The sequence below is a fragment of the Chiloscyllium plagiosum genome, chromosome 12, assembly GCF_004010195.1.
Source record: "Chiloscyllium plagiosum isolate BGI_BamShark_2017 chromosome 12, ASM401019v2, whole genome shotgun sequence".
NCBI lineage: Eukaryota > Metazoa > Chordata > Chondrichthyes > Orectolobiformes > Hemiscylliidae > Chiloscyllium > Chiloscyllium plagiosum.
Window position 1 is genome coordinate 78,268,248 of NC_057721.1, and position 17,701 is coordinate 78,285,948.

The 17,701-nt window shown below is 40.9% G+C and overlaps 1 protein-coding gene across 3 annotated transcripts in view; it reads right to left on the reverse strand.

Moving 5' to 3' along the window:
• usp25 (ubiquitin specific peptidase 25) overlaps positions 1–17,701 on the reverse strand; it is a 209,958-nt gene that overhangs the window by 105,932 nt on the left and 86,325 nt on the right. For all 3 annotated transcript variants that reach the window (XM_043701415.1, XM_043701414.1, XM_043701413.1), the window contains exons 7-10: positions 10,671–10,808; positions 9,115–9,191; positions 7,511–7,584; positions 5,562–5,719 (exon numbers count right to left, since the gene is read on the reverse strand). In XM_043701415.1, the coding sequence (XP_043557350.1) occupies positions 5,562–5,719; positions 7,511–7,584; positions 9,115–9,191; positions 10,671–10,808 (447 nt within the window). The remainder of the gene's footprint in view (positions 1–5,561; positions 5,720–7,510; positions 7,585–9,114; positions 9,192–10,670; positions 10,809–17,701) is intronic.

Genomic DNA, 17,701 nt, shown 5'->3' on the forward strand with positions numbered 1-17,701 from the left:
AAAAAACTCAATCAAGTTTGTGAGACATGATTTCCCATGCACAAAGCCATGTTGACTATCCCTAATCAGTCCTTGCCTTTCCAAATACATGTACATCCTGTCCTTCAGGATTCCCTCCAACAACTTGCCCACCACCGAGGTCAGGCTCACTAGTCTACAGTTCTTTGGCTTGTCTTTACCACCCTTCTTAAACAGTGGCACCACATTAGCCAACCTCCAGTCTTCCGGCACCTCACCTGTGACTATCGATGATACAAATATCTCAGCAAGAGGTCTAGCAATCACTTCTCTAGCTTCCTACAGAGTTCTATAGTACACCTGATCAGGTCCTGAGGATTTATCCACCTTTATGCGTTTCAAGACACCCAGCACTTCCTCCTCTGTAGTATGGACATTTTGCAAGGTGTCACCATCTATTTCCCTACAGTCCTTTTCCACAGTAAATACTGATGCAAAATACTCATTTAGTACCTCCCCCATTTTCTGTGGCTTCACACAAAGCCCAACTAGGAGAAAGTGAGGACTGCAGATGCTGGAGACCCGAGTTGAAAAATGTGGTGCTGGAAAAACACAGCAGGACAGGCAGCATCCGAGGAGCAGGAGAATCGACGTTTCGGGCATAAGCCCTTCTTCATTCCTGAAGAAGGGCTTATGCCCGAAACGTCGATTCTCCTGCTCTTCGGATGCTGCCTGTCCTGCTGTGTTTTTCCAGCACCACATTTTTCAACTCCACACAAAGGCCGCCTTGCTGATCTTTGAGGGGCCCTCTTCTCTCCCTAGTTACCCTTTTGTCCTTTTTGTATTTGAAAAAACTCTTTGGATTTTCCTTAATTCTATTGGCCAAAGTTATCTCATGTCCCCTTTTTGCCCTTCTGATTTCCCTCTTAAATATACTCCTACTTCCTTTATATTCTTCTAAGAATTCACTCAATCTCTGTTGTCTATACCTTACATATGCTTCCTTCTTTTTCTTAACCAAACCCTCAATTTCTTTAGTCATCCAGCATTCCCTACACCTACCAGTCTTTCCTTTCACCCTAACAGGAATATACTTTCTCTGTATTCTCTTATCACATTTCTGAACGCTTCCCATTTTCCAGCCGTCCCTTTACTTACAAACATCTGCCGCCAATTAGCTTTTGAAAGTTCTTGCCTAATACCATCAAAATTGGCCTTTCTCCACTTTAGAACTTCAACTTTTAGATCTGGTCGATAATTTTCCATCATTATTTTAAATCTAATAGAATTATGGTCGCTGGCCCAAAGTGCTCCCCCGCTGACATCTCAATCACTTGCCCTGCCTTATTTCCCAAGAGTAGGTCAAGTTTTGCACCTTCTCTTGTAGGAGGTTCCAAACGAGGTTTCAAAAGTGACCTGGAACATATTTGATAAATACGAATTAATAGGACTGGAGAATGGGATTAGGTGTGTAGTCCTTTCAGGAACAGGTACAGACATGATAGACCAAATGACCTCCTTCTGCACTGTAAGATTCTATTGTACACCTGAACTCTCACCTGCATTTTGAAATTCTGACTAGCCTTGCCGTGCATTTCACAACACTGAAGGCCCATAGTCCTTGTACTCAATCTAACCAAACTGCAAACGATTATCAGGGCAGTCCAACAGACTGAGCAGATAACTTGATTAAACAAAATATGAGCAGACAAATTAGGACAGGAGTAGGCTATTCAGTTGCTTGAACAACTCAATAAGGTTTTGGCTGCTCAGATGGTAGTTTCCACTGAAACTCCACTTTCCTGTCTACCCTAATAACTTTCTACTGGTGTTAGTCAAGAGTACAGCCACCTCTGCCTTAAAAATACTTAATGTGCCAATTATACCTGGTGAGGAAAATTCCACTGAATTCAAAACCAACACTTCCCCAGTCTTAAATGGGATGTGAGGGTCACTAACCAATGCTAGCATTTAGCAACAAACTCTAACTGCCCTCGAGAAGCTGGTGATGAGTTGCCTTAGAGTCATAGAGGTGTACAGCACCGAAACAGACCCTTCAGTCCAACTTGTCCATGCCAACCAGATATCCCAACATAATCTAGTCCCATTTTCCAGCACTTGGCCCATATCCCTCAAACCCTTCCTACTCGTAGACTCATCTATGTACCTTTTAAATGCTGTAATTGTATCAGCCTCCACCACTTCCTCTGGCAGCTTATTCCATACATGCACCACCCTCTGTGTGAAAAAGTTGCCCCTTAGGTCCCTTTTATATCTTACCCCTCTCACCCTAAACCTATGCCCTCTCGCTCTAGGCTCCCTCACCCTAGGGAAAAGATCTTGCCTATTTATCCTATCCATGCCCCTCATGATTTTATAAATCTCTATAAGGTCACCCCTCAGCCTCCAATGCTCCAGAGAAAACAGCCTCAGCCTATTCAACCTCTTCCAATAGCTCAAATCCTCCAACCCTGGCAACATCCTTGTAAATCTTTTCTGAATCCTTTCAAGTTTCACAACATCCTTCTGATAGAACTGCCTTCTTTAATCATTCTGGTCTTTACTACATAGGGACATACCAGTACGAGTTCCAGAATATTTGACCTAGTCATAATGATGGAACAGCAATATCGCTTCAAGTCAGTCGAGTGTATGCAAGTGGAACCTGCAGGTGATGGCATTCCTATTCATCTTTTACCTTTGGTTTTCTAGCTGGTGGAGCTCATGGGTTTGAAAACTACTAACTCAGGAGCCTTGGTGAGTTACTGCACTGCATCTTGTAGATTTTATACTCTGCTGCTACCAAGTGTTGTTTTGTTCTCCTATCTCTCATAAAGGTCAACATTTTTTCACATCCACCTGTCAAGTCCCATCAAATCTCATATGTTTCAATAAGATCACTCCTTATTTTCTAATGTCCAATGGATACAAGTTTAACCTGGCCAACTTTGCCTGTTAAGATTACCCCTCGACCCAGATATCAGTCAAATGGACCTTCACTGAACTGCACGAAAGGCAATTATGCCCTCCCTTCAATAAGGAGATCCAAACTGTACACACTACTCTGGATGTGGTCTCACCAATATCTTGTGTAAGTGTACTTTGATATTCCACTCCCCTTGCAATAAACCATAATGCTCCATTTGCCTTCTTAATCACCTGCCGTGCCTCTGTGCTAACTCACTGTCATTCTTATGCTGGGGGACATCCAATTCCACTGTATTGCAGAGTTCTGCAATTTCTCCTCAATTTAGGGTAAGAATTTTTTTCTCCCTTACATGAAAATAGATCTGAGACTGCAAGACCATAAATGATCTTATAGAAATGCGGAACAAGTTTTAAGGTTCCTATAGATTTCAAGAACTCCCATTATCTATTAATTAATGGTTCTTTTAAGAATCCAGATATTTCAAATGTTTCAAAGCTGTTCGACCTCTTGGCAGCAGCTTAAGGTCAGGTCACCTTCATTAAGTCACTCACATCATCAGTGGAATGCAACACTTTGTGACGTATTTAAAACCACGAAACATTATTTTTTGCCAAATGGTAACCCCATCATTTCAGGTACAAACAGAGAGTGTGCCTTTGAACAAAAGAAGAACTGCCTTAAAATTACCTTTTTTTTAACCGTTTAAGATTTCCAGCATTGCGTTTTGTCTTAATAGCTTTACTATTATTCTTTCATGCAATATGGGAGTTGCAGGTCGGGCCAGCATTATTGCCCATTATTAGATACTGTTGAGAAGGTGGTGCTGAGCTGTCTTCTTGAAACGTTGCACTCCATTTGGTTTAGGATACTTGCAATGCTGTTGGGGAGGGAATTCCAGGCTTTAGAATCAGAAACACTGAGAGAACAGTGATATAATTCTAAGTCATGATGGTGAGGTGACTTGAACGGTAACTTGCAGATGGTCATGTTCTTGTCTATCTGCTGTCCTTGCCCTTCTAAGTGGTAGTCATCATGGGTTTGTGAAATGCTGTCTAAGGAGCCTTGTTGGACGTTTGCAATGCATCTTGTAGATGCTACACACTGTTGATACTGAGGGTTGGATCTGGAGGAGTGAACGCTTGTGGATGCAATGCCAATCAAATGGGTTGCTTTGTACTTGATAGTGTCAACTTTCTTGAGTGTTGTTGAAGCTGCACCCATCCAGCTAAGTGAAGGGTATTCCATCACATTCCTGATGTACCTTGCACATAGCGGACAGGCTTTGAGAATCAGGAGATGAGTCATTCACTACAGGATTCCTCATCTCCAACTTGTCTTTACATGGAGAGTGCAACTCTGTTTCTGGAGAATGGTATACTCCAATTTGTTGACAGCGGAGGATTCAGTGATGGTAATGCCATTGAAGGTCACGATGATAGCGAATTTCGCTTTTCGGAATGGTCATTTGTGACACTTGTATTACAGGAGTATTACTTGCACTTGACAGCCCAAACCTACGAACACATGAACAATGGACAAGAATAGGCCACTTAGCTCTTTGAGGCTGCTCCACTATTCAATAAAATCAAGGTTGTTCTTATGCTAACCTCAATTCTGCATTCATGTGCATTCCTGCTAACCTTTCATCCTCTTTGTAATCAAGAATCTATCTACCTGTGCCTTAAAAATATTTCAAGATGCATCTACCGCATTTTGAGGAAGGGAATTCCAATGAAACTCAACTCACAGAAAAAAGTGTTTTCTCATCTCTGACTTAAATTGGCAAACCCTTATTTTTAAATTACGACCCCTACTTTTAGTTTATCCTAAAAAGCTCTTGCGGCACTTGGTCCTCAGTATCTGAGGACTCAGGAATGGTGCTGAACATTGTGAACATCCATTTCTGACCTTATGGTGGAGGGAAAGTCATTGATGAAGCAATGATTATGACTGGGCCAACACCACATCCTGGAGGAACTCTTACTGAGGTGTTCTGGTGCTGAGATGACTGACCTTCAACAGCCACAACCATCTTTATGTATGCTCGTCATGGCCCCAACGAGCGGAGAGATTTCCTCCTAATACACACTGATGTCAGTTTTGCTCTGTGATGCCATAACTTTTCAAATGTAGTCTTGACGTCAGGAACATCATTCTCACCTCACCTCTGGAACTCAGCTCTTTTGTCCATTTTTAAACTGAATCTGTAATGATGCACTGGTGCCCAGAGGTGACATCAGTGAGCAGGTTATTGCTTAGCAACTGCTGCTTGATAGCACTGTTGATGACACCTTCCTTACTTTACTGATGACTAAGGGTGTGGAAAGGGGCCAGGTTTGGATTTCTTCCCTTTTGTGTACATGACATATCTGATTAATTTTTCACATTGTCAGGTAGATGTCAGTGTTGAAGCAGCTTAGCAAGTTCTGCAACGTCTTCAATACTATTGCTGGAATGCTGTCAGAGCCTTTGCGGTATCTAATGCCCACTAGCCATTTTTCAGTATCATGAGGAGTGAACACAATTAGCTTAAGACTGTAATCCTTTGTTACAGCAATTCATGGCATCAATATTTATAGCAGGGCAAGATGACTTACATTAACCCAGCACTGTACACCAAACATGCTAATGAATTAACTAGGAGACAATGAAGTACCCTTCTGTGACAACGCACCTCTTGTCCAGACTTTGCGGAATTGGTGGAGTTTTCTGCCTGCAATGACTCAATCTCGCCTTCAACCATTGCAGCCTCTAAGCACTCATGAAGATCCTTAAATCCATTCACCTGCAATGGGTACTGTCCAAACATCTCCGAATTCTCAAACTTTTTCCCTAATGAGAAAGTAGAAGTTAGTCTCATAGAGTAAGATTTAGGTCTCAGAAATCAGTAAACATCCCCCCCCTGCACCAAACACACACATGCATGCACATCCCACATGACAATCCAGGGAGCATAATTACAAGTACCTAGTTTGGGTATTAGATAAGTGCAGAATCAGACTTAGCAGTAACGTCAAGAATGTTAACATTTCAACACTACCCAGTTCTCAATTTACATGTGCTGCTTTGTAATCCGATTTTCATGTGCCTTTCCAACTAGGATCACAGAAAGAGATGTATTCTTCAATCCCAGCAACAAATCCTTGATTGGTAAGTGAAAAGGATGTTCTATATCAAACTTGAACTACACGTGGCTTGGGAATGTTTGATGGGATGGGTAGAGGGAATTATACTCAGCATCTCACCCCATTCTATAGTTGACTTGACAATATTTGATTGGCACAGTGAAGAGGGAATTTACTCTGTTTCTAACTACACGTTGTACCTGCTCTGGGAGATGGGGACACTGATGAGGTGGGATCTTTAGTCCACATGTAACCTGTATAATACCTGCCCTCAAATAGTCATGAGACAATTGAGATGGATTTTTAATCTAATTTTAATCTGTTATGTTCATGACAGCAATGCTCGAGTGTTCAAAGCCCCACAAGACTCAACTAAACTTTCTCTCTTGGCTGAAAGAAAAATCAAAATATAAGTGTCTGAAACAATAATTCAGATGAGTGGCCTGACTGTAATGCTTCCAAATTTGATGGCACAAAGATAAATGGAATATTGGTATATAAAAAGGAGGACAATAAGTCATGATAAGGATGCAACGAGGCTTCAGAGGTATAGACGGGCAACCACCTGATGAAGGAGCAGTGTTCCGAAAGCAAGTGCTTCCAAATAAACCTGTTGGACTATCACCTGGTGTTGTGTGATCTTTAACTTTGTACACCCCAGTCAAACACTGGCACCTCCAAATCATAGATCCAATAAAATTGTGGGAAAATTGTGGAAGGTGAAGTGTAATTTAGGAATTATAAAGTTTTCCATTCCTCTTACCAAAATGGATAAATAGATTTTTTTTTTATTTAATCGTGCAAGACTGAAAAAAAGCTAGGTTTCTAAGAGATGCCAATGTTCTTGCAATAAATCTCCATGTTAACAAGGAAGTTACAGAAAACAATGAGGTAGGTGAATGAAAACGTTAGCTTTCAATGCAAAGGAGTAGACAGTAAAGATATAGTGTTGTATTTATATCAGACTCTGGAGAGGTCCAATGTACAGTTTTAGTCTCTTTATCTAAGCAAGGATACAATTGGCTTAGAAGATATGTAGTAAGATTTACTGGGTTAATTTTGAGGAAAATGTTATCCTATTAAGGGTTTGCACAGAATGAATCTACATTCTCTGGAGATTATAAGAATAACAGATGATCTTACTGTTACACTTTAAACTGTTAAGTGGATTCAACAGCATGAGGGGTTGGAGAGTCCAGAACTAGGAGGTCCCAGGCTCAGGATAAGGGGTCAGCTATGTAAAACTGAGATGTGAAAATTTCTTTAATTGGGAGTCTTCAGAGTGCTGTGAAAGCTCAGTCATGGAATACATTCAAGGCTATCGATATACTTTCGTACACTAACAAATATGAGGATGCTGCGGAAGATGGAATTGACGTCTCAGTTCACCCATGGTGTTACAGAATGGCACAGTAGGCTTGAGGAGCTGTACACATGATTCTAGCTCCTATTCACATTCTTCGAATTTTTTTCACAAGGTGGGCTTGACGTACATTACCTTCATGCATCCCCACAGCCAGGAACCGTCCATAGAAGAGCTCTACCATTGGGTTCTTTGGTTTTTCACCATCCCTGGCAAGAAAGAAACACTTCACCATACATACTAGCATAGCACTAGGGTAAGCAAGCACAGCATCTTCAGCAAGGCAGCAACCATTCCACCCACCATGTCTGTCACAGCTCTTTTATAGAGCTACCTGATGAGTTACATTTCACCCCCTCTTCATTCACAGCCCTACAAGTTACTCCTTTTCAACGAGTGTTTATTCAACTGAAAATTGCCGTAGAATCTGGTTCCAATATACTTTCTGGTAGCTCAGAATACTTTCCAAATCATAACAATTTTTCTCTGAGTAAATAATTTCTCCTCTTCATTCTTTTGCCAATGATCCATTACCGGTGCCCACATTCCAGTTTCTGCATTCCATTCCATCCAATCCTGCCAAGTTATGAATGGACACAATGTGAAATAAAATTTTTGAAGAAATATTTTTGTTTTTTGCCTTGCTTTTTTCTAGATTGTTCCTGGAGAGCACCTTATGTTCTGACCTCCATTCTACTGTAAGTGCACTAAGCATATAACATAGAACCAAAACACCAACTTGAACCCATAGGTTGAATGTCCTGTTCGTGCGCTGGAAATTCAATGTACTATAACTCAACATGAGACAAACATTGAGATCCCAATGCCTCATGTTCACTTGAAAGGCCTTATGTCTTATGGGAATTGCATAATTTTAGAGTAGGGTAGGGTGAAGAGGGGTTGGGTCAAGCTGGGAGGGATAGTCAGAGGTTAGCATGTCAGAAGGTGTAGCTGGGTCAGGTTAGGGGCTTGTCATATTGGTGTGGGTAGTTGCGACAGTGTGAGTGAATGGTGGGTCAGTTCTGGGGTTCCTGAGGAGTTAATTAGGATTTTTCAGTTTAACATTTCTTGGATATCTCTTCAGCTAATTACCATTGAACGGTCTTCAACCCTAAGTCAGAGGTCAGAAGGTCAGGAAGAGTAGGGGAATTACTTATCAGATGTTCAAACTGTCCAGGCGCCTCCCTTGGACATCAGTGGAGACTGGAAGATTTGGGCCAAAATTTTAATGACATTGGTTGGAGAGTGAAAAGAACTCTTCCTCAAGTAATACGTACTCTCCACCTGAGGGAGCAGACAGTCAGCCGGTAACGGTTTAATCAAAAGAATGGTACCTCAGAAAATGCACCATTCCCTCAACACAGCCTAATTTTGATCTCAAGTCTCTGCAGTGAGTCTTGAACTCAATGCTTTGATAAATTGCAGGTTCATTGCTCCTTACAAGTGGAGTCACAGGTGCACTGAGTAGTGAAGACGGTGTTTGGTATGCCTGCCTTTACTAGTCAATGCACTGAGTATAGGAATTGCAAGGTCATGTTGTGGCTGTACAGGTCATTGCTAAAGCCCACTTTTGAAATACCCATTCAATTCTCGTCTCCCTGCTATAGGAAGGACGTTGTGAAACTTGAAAGGGTTCCAAAAAGGTTTACAAGGATATTGCCAGGTTTGGAGGGTTTGAGCTATAGGGAGATGCTGAACAGGCTGGGGCTGTCTTCCCCATAAAATTATTCCAAGCTTACCTCTCTTCTTCAGTTTTCACTTGAAAGGCATCCTCTAACCAATCCAAAAGCTTATGTGTAAACTCACTCACATCTTGCTGTAGACAAGAACAGGGAAGGAAGGAACACTGAGTAAAAGACCAAACATCTGCATGATCTCTGGGAGGCACCTTTTTTCATTTAGCAAGATGCCTCAAAGGAGCATAACCAAACAAAATTTGACACCAAACTAAATCAGGTGTTATCATGGCAGGTGACAGAAGCATAGTCAAAAAGTTGATTTGAAGGAGCTTCTTAATGGGGGAAGACAAATGGATTGTTTAGGGGACAGAATATCAGAGCTTAGGAACCTGGAGCTAGAAGTTGGAAATATTATAATCAATCTCCACAGCTAAATCATTAATTCAATTTTATGGTGAAAAGCTGTGGACCTAACACTGACCGTTCTGGTACCAGCACAGTCACTGCTCATCAGTGATCTGTTTCTCAATCTATCCTAGTACTACATTCCCAATCTCATATTCTTGAAGTTTGTGTACTAACTCCCTGCGTGGGATTTTATCACAACTTCTGAAAATCCAAAAACACCACATCCACTACTGCTCTTGTATTTATGCTATAAGTAACATCTGCAAAAGTTTTATCAAACATCATCTTCCCTTCATAAATCCATATTGACTCTGTCCAATCATAATTTTCTTGGTAAACTGTGCTATCACATGCTTTATAGTAGTCAGTAGAGAAAAAGTGATCTCTTCCCATAGTCAAACATCATACACTGATATTTAGTTCAACAGGTAAGAAATCATAAGCTCGATGAGTGCCAGTGGATTGCCAGCATGCAAATATTGCACATTAGTCTTTGGCTATTGATTTATCTAAAGTTCTGCTGGAAGCCAAACAAAATTTGGAGGAAATGAAACAGCTCTGCCATCAGTCTTTCAATCTCCTCACAAGATCGGGTAAGAAATGCACAAAGGGAGGGGAAGGAATGAGGTCAGCTGTAGCAATTGTGCACCTCTTATCCACAATCACTTACAGTTGGTATGGGAAATCAAAAAATGTCAACAGTGTGGTAGGGTTACATTCTCGTGGACTCCGGCATTTTCAGTAATCCCAATATGTAATTTCTTTTTTGCTCATTTTTTATCTTTATTTTCCTTTGCTAGAAATGGAGAATTCCTGGTACATATAACTTTGCTGGCTCTAGTCCCACTGGAAATGCCTCTTCCTTTTGGACTTCACCCAAGAGATAACTCTATGCATGAACGACACAAGTGTTGGTTGTTTATTAAAAAAATGGTCAATTGAGCTCTGATCAATTTTTTGCAGAGGTCTGTGAAAAGCAATCAGGAGTGGCTCTCCAAGCTGACCTCTGTAAATAATGAGACCAATTGCAGTGCTCAGTTTGTGAGCTTAATGGAGCACATTGTAGGGACCTAATCTGAACGGCTGAGTTGCAGCCTGTTATGATCAACTGAACTTATCAATTATAACAGCACGATGCAGATGTGGTATAAATTTATTGCACATTTTAATAATTTGAAATGTCTCGTGCATTGCTACCCAAATCTTACCTGCTGCAAGTCATTCGATTTGAAAGTATCCTTTAATATTTCCACAGCTCTTGAGGGATCCACATATTTCCGTTTGGAGCTAACCATTAAAGCAAACAGCTGTCTTAATTCACGCATAAAAGGAAGATTCCGTCGCTCCTGCAAATATTGGAGGAAAAACGAACTCAGACAATGCCAAAAACAGCTTGTTCATTAATGAAGACGATCCAAAGAGGTGGGGAAGGGGGACACAATATGAGACACACTCTGCCCACCACACATTTAATACAGAGGAGACCCCATAAAGAAAACTACACAATCTAGATAAGGAAATCAATTTGCAAGTGGATGGTGTCCTCTGAACAAAGCTGAGTTCTATCATAGTTTTCTGAAACGATCATTCTTAAAAACAGCACAAAGAGTCATTGCATAGAGGCCATGTGAAGTCCAATCCCTTGGGTAAGGTCCTGAGAAACTGATGGGTTCGAGGAAACATAGGGCATCTACTGCCAAGGTGGACAAATATTGCAGACGCTTGCAAACATCTCCAGCTCTAAGCCACATCCTGAATTAGGCGTGTATCTGCTGCTTCTTCACTATTGCTGGATCAAAACCTTTAAACTGCCAAATTAAGCCTGTGCATTGAGTGCACCACAATGACTGAAGCAGATCAAAAAGCAGCTTAGTACCTCTTCTCAGGAGCAACAAATCGTGCCTTGCTAACATGCCTGAGCACGAGTGAAAGCATAAACCAGTGAGCCTGTAACTTCACATGTAAACCAGTGAGCCTGTAACTTCAGACATAAACCAGTGAGCCGGTAACTTCATATGTAAACCAGTGAGCCGGTAACTTCAGACATAAACCAGTGAGCCTGTAACTTTGGACATAAACCAGTGAGCCGGTAACTTCAGACATAAACCAGTGAGCCTTCAGACATAAGAAGCAAAGCAATTTTCCTCCAAAAGAATAGGGAAGAGGGGTTAGAATGAAATTTGATTTGAACAACTGATTGTTTTAATCTCTATGTAGAAAGCGATACCCTCTATTCTGCACCCAAAAGCCAGATGGCAAAGGATAGAACTGGAGCCAGTATTTACACACCTTCATAAACATTTATTTTCAGAAAGACACTATGAATATGTCTCCTAACCCATCGACCACAGTTTCAGTTCACAGTGGCTCTCATGAGTCCTCAGTTAATGCCTGCATTTATTCAAACACAATTTGCAGAGGAAGGATTCCTTTTAAAATCACACACAGCCTTAGTAAGTTTCATGGCACTCCAAATTTCTCTCAGGATTTGAGAGTCTCCAGTCTAACCATGCTTACTGTAAAGACCAGCTACAATATTTGATACAGCAGTTAACTCCTGGCTAGTTACCTGCTCTCAGTTACCAAGCAACAGCTGAGTAATTGGTAGGATATGTGCATAAATGCCATTAAAACAAACTTAATATAGTTACAACATTACATAAATGTATCTGCAAGCATAGATTCAATAGAGTTACTACGGGTGAACCGTGCCCAATGGTGACATTAAAATGTTATAGTGGAGTTTGAGAAAAGGAAAGCGATAAAGAATCTTGAACAAATTTACTAAGATGGCAATTTTAACTGCATAGAATAAAAGAGAAAACAAATTGAGGCACTTGAAATTTATTTTAAATTTTCATTCTATCTCCTCTGAAGCTTACAGTGAGACACAGCAAGGCATTCAAATTTACACTGGTGTATAAACTCCCAGTCTACTACCTATTATCAAGGCAGCAAAAGGAACTGTGCTGTATTTTCAGGTTAGGTGTTTTTTGGCTTCGAAGAAAATATGCAGGTGCTAGGATTCCATGTGACAGATTTCTTTGCACTTCCAAGCAGTAGAGATTGCAGATTTGCAAGGTGTTGCTGAAGAAGCCCTTGGCGAATAGCCACAGTGCATCTTGTAAATTGCACACATTGCAGCCACATTAATCAAATTGACTTTTTTACTTGGGTAGCCATGTTCCTAATCTTACAGACCAGTCCAGGCCAGGCCCCCTCGAAATATTTAAGGTGGTAGCCTAGACCTTACTTTCTTATTTTAAAGTTAGATTGTGAAGTGCATGTTCCAGATGTGATGCAGCTGGTCAAACTACTCGACATTAAGCAGAACACAATTTATTTAAATACTCTTGTCAATATGCAAACAAAAGAAAGAGGAATTTAGAACTACTACAGGAAAGCTTAACCAAATAATAGAAACAGTACCTATGACTAATTAACTGTCCCAATATAGTAATATCCCATAAATACAGCCCTTGGCAAAAGGTAAATTCAGACACAGATTCTTACATGCAGTTCTCCACTTCAGGAGGAAACAACGTCAAGAAAGATTTCAGAGAAAATGGCAGCTAGGAATCATTTATTGAAGGTTCCAACCCTTCTGAGACCCTAAACAGCTTCTGACTGCTGCAGCTAAAAAAACTAGAAAGCCTGGTCTGAGAGAGCTGGCCATTTCCCTTCCATTGTTCAACAGTTTTTAAAAAATCCAAAAGCCTCCTTAGTTACTTACTTAAGCTATTTTCATGAACTAATCCAGCACCTCTGCCTTTATAATGTCTTTTAAAAAAAATCCAGGACAAAATAACCTTTAAAACTAACAGCATTGTCCCACTTTCGAACTGAGACTGGCAAATTTAAGTATACCTCCATTCTATTATAAAGACATAACAACTTTCTGCCCTTCTCGATACATTTGTCCAAATGTCCAAAATAGCTAGTAATTTGGCAAAACTTTGCATTCCTCATCTAACAGCAAAGATAATTCATCATTGGAAGAGTCTGCACTATAAGAGTTATCATCTGATCTGAACTTGAAATAAATGTTGGATCAATTGAGTATAGCTGGCCTGCAACCTTCTCTGTCCTATATTTAAACCGAAGACACCCTGGTACAGAAAGAATCCCATTCAGGGAGTTATTTACTGCATCCTTAATGTGGGCAGCACGGTGGGCACAGTGATTAGCACTGCTTCCTCACAGCGCCAGAGACCCGGGTTCAATTCCCTCTTCAGGCAACTCTCTGTGTGGAGTTTGCACATTCTTCCCGTTTCCTCCAGGTGCTCCGGTTTCCTCCCACAATCCAAAAATGTACAGGTCAGGTGAATTGGCGAGGCTAAATTGCCCGTAGTGTTAGGTGAGGGGGTAAATGTAGGGGAATGGGTCTGGGTGATTTGCGCTTCGGCGGGTCGGTGTGGACTTGTTGGGCCGAAGGGCCTGTTTCCACACTGTAAGTAATCTAATGTAAGTAATCTAATCTTAATGAGCACAGAGGAGGAGAGAGAAAAAAAGTCAAACAGCAAGTCGGATCAGTGCCATCTGCAAAAATGCTTATTCAAAGCCTAGGTATTCATACAGGTAAAAATAAACAAAAATGAATCATTGTCCTTTAATAATTTCAAAAATTTTGTCCTGAGCTTACATGAGCCTCCAACAAGGCTCATCAATCCCCGTTACCAATTTCAATCAAGGAATCACACTTCAAGTTACACCCTTTGATGTTGTGCCAATCCCCTTCCATTGTAGGTCACTTAATATAAAACTTCAAAATTGAATCCAAAACCAATGGTGGACCTGTGAACATCATCCCAATTTCATGAAGCTCATGCCTTTCAGATACAGCCTGAACTCAGGTGTAGCAAGAATGTTTGGTGTTGGTTATATGAGCACCATTTTTATCCTTTACCCAATCATGAAAACAAAGAATCAATAATCTGCTAGATTTACTGCTACTTTGTGAGCACTCCCAAGACCTTCTCTGCACAGTGGTTTTCTGATAAAAGAAAGGACCAGGTGACGCCAACTAGAGACCTGGGCATTTCTTACAAGAATTGGTGAGATTGGCGGTCAAATGGGAATGTATGTAAAGAACAGGCTGATTTAAGTCATGAATGGCTCTATTTCATTTTTGCAAAGTTCTGGGACAAAGTCCTTTGAGAGGACTGCAGAAATAAAATCATCTGCCCAAAGACACGCAGGATGTAAGGAACTTTACCTTACATCTCACATTCTGCATCTCTCCCAACACCTAACTTGGGAGACTTTAATGCCAGGAAGGGGAAGTGTTCTGTTGCTGACTCTGAAAACTGTAATTTTCAAGAGTGAAAAATTAGCAAGTCTGATACAAAAACATATAAATAAAGATGTGTACAGAAAAAGAGAAAATTGTTCAAACATAAAATAAACATTAAATTCATCAAAGGTTAATCTTGTATCCCAAGTTCCACAAATAGTAAGTTACATCATTTAGTAGCAGAAATTGAGGACTGCAGATGCTGGAGAGTCAGTTGATAAAGTGTGGCGCTGGAAAAAGCACAGCAGGTTAGGCAGCATCCGAGGAGCAAGAGAGTCAACATCTCGGGCAGGACCTTTCTTCAGGACATCATGAAGAAGGGTTATGCCCAGAAAATTGATTCTCTTGCTCTTCAGATGCCGCCTGACTTGCTGTGCTTTTTTCCAGTGTCACCACACATCATTTAATGAGCAGCATGGGGTTTTATAGTGCAGGTTGGGAGAGAATGATCGATAGAGGTGAAGGTCAGAAATGTATTTTAGATATTGTGCACATGGGGAAGGACAGTCTGACACACAAAATATTTACAGTTTCCATCTATGGAGAGACTGTTGTCAGAAGTGGTCAGATAGGAAGTCTGAGAAACAAATCCTGCCCATTAAAAATTTATGTATTGTATCTTCAGTGGAACTCAAATTGTAAAATGGATTAATATACTGCAAATTCGCAAATGAGGTAGGGGTCTCACAGCTCCTCAAAAAACAAATTACACTCATGTGAAAAGGAAACTAAATTTACTGCAAGCACAGGAAGCAAATAAATCTCTCCATGAGCCAGAAGCAGGCTGAAGGAGCTGAAACAAACACTGTTTCCACCTGAGCAAGTCACCATTCGCTGCAGCTTGTCAGCATGGATCAACATGACAATCAGGAATCACTTTTTCCTGCTGAAAGGAAATACTTTTCTCTTTGTATAATTCTGCTTCAATCCAATAATGCTCTTGAATTTGAAATATCTAAGAGGGAAGGCTGAAACAAACACAATTAGAAGCAACTTTCCTCTGCATAATGAAATTCACTATAGTACTTGATTTATCAAGCTAGAACACAGTTCAGTTGTAACAAGGTCTGTCCTTGCATCCCAACATCTGAGTTATATTGGTTGTCCAGTTTTTCTCTGACGAGCTACTGTGCAGAAAGACATGGAAGCTAGGATACTAGCGGAAATAAATATTGACGCCTTGAAAACAGTCCACATTACAAAAGGAGGTCTTAGAAAGCATAAAGTTAAATAAATCTTTGGGACCTGATGAAGTGTATCCCAGGATTTCATGTGAAGTTAGAGAAGAAATTGCAGAGCCCCTAAGCAGTGATATTTGTATTGTCTACAGCCACTGGTAAGATGCAGGGAGATGGGAAGAAGCTAATGTTGTGCCATTATTTGAGAAAGGCTGCAAGGGAAAGCCTGGGAACTATAAGCCAGTGAGTCTGAAGTCAGTGGTGGGGAAGTTGTTGGAGGCAATTCTGAAAGTCAGGATTTAGATGCATTTAGAGAGGCAAGGGTTAATTAGAGATAGTTTTTGAGGGTGTGACCAAGAAGATGGCAGAGCGGTAGACTTTGTCTATGTAGACTTTAGCAAGGCCATTGACAAGGTTCCACACGGTAGACTGGTTCGTAAAGTTAGATCACATGGGATTCAGGGAGAATTTGCTACATGGATACCAAATTGGCTGGAGAGTAATAGACAAGAGCGTGGTAGTGGAAGGTTGTTTTTTGGACTATGACCAGTAGTGTTCCCTAGAGATTGGTGTTGGGTCCATTGCTATTTGTCGTTTATATGAACAATTTGGAAGACAAAAAAGGAAACATGGTTATTAAGTTTGTGGATGACACCAAAATCGGTGACATGGAATACAGTGAAGGTTACCTAAAAGTATAACGGGATCTCGATCAACTGGATCAATGTGCCAAGGAATATTGACGGAGTTTATTTTGAATGAATGTGAGGTGTTGCATTTTGGTCAGATGAACAAAGGCAGTACTTACACAGTTAATGGTAGGGCCCTGGGGAATTTGTCAAACAGAGAGGCCTTAGGGATTCAGGTATATAGTTCCTTGAAAGTGGTATCACAGGTAGACAGGGTGGGAGAAGAGGCTTTTGGCACACTTGGCTTCATTGCTTAGACCGCTGAGTATAGGAGCTGGGATTTCACAGGGCAGCTATACAAATGTTAGTACACATTTGGAATACTGAGTTCAGTTCTTTGCACCTTGTTATAGGAAGAATGTTATTAAATTGGAGAGAGCGGAGAGAAGATTTACAAGGATGTGACTGGGACTGGAGGGTTTGAGATTTAAGCAGAGACTGGATAGCCTGGGATTTTTTCATTGGAGCATATAAGATTGAGGGGTGACCTTCTCAAGATTTATAAAATCATGAGGGCCATAGATAAGGTTAGAGTAGAGGTGTTCAAACCTAGAGCGCACAATTTTAAGGTGAGAGGGGAAAAACTTAAAAAGGATCTGAAGGGCAACTTTTTTCATACAGAGACTGGTTGGTATATGGAATAAACTGCCAGAGCAAGTGGTAGATGCAGATACAGTTACAACATATAAAATGCATTTGTTCACGTACATGATTAGGAAAGGTTTAAAGGGATATGAGCCAAATGCAGGCAAATGGGATTAGTTTAATTTGGGAAATCTAGTTGGCATAGACAAGTTGGACCAAAGAATCTGTTTCAGTGTTGTAAGATTCTATGACTCTGGATTAGTGGTGCTGGAAGAGCACAGCAGTTCAGGCAGCATCCGAGGAGCAGTAAAATCGACCTTTCGGGCAAAAGCCCTTCATCAGGAATAAAGGCAGAGAGTCTAAAGGGTAGAGAGATAAGCTAGGGGAGGGTGAGGGTGGGCAGAAAGGAGCATAGAATACAATAGGTGAATGGGGGAGGGGATGAAGGTGATAGAGCAGGGAGGAGAGGGTGGAGTGGATAGGTGGAAAAGGAG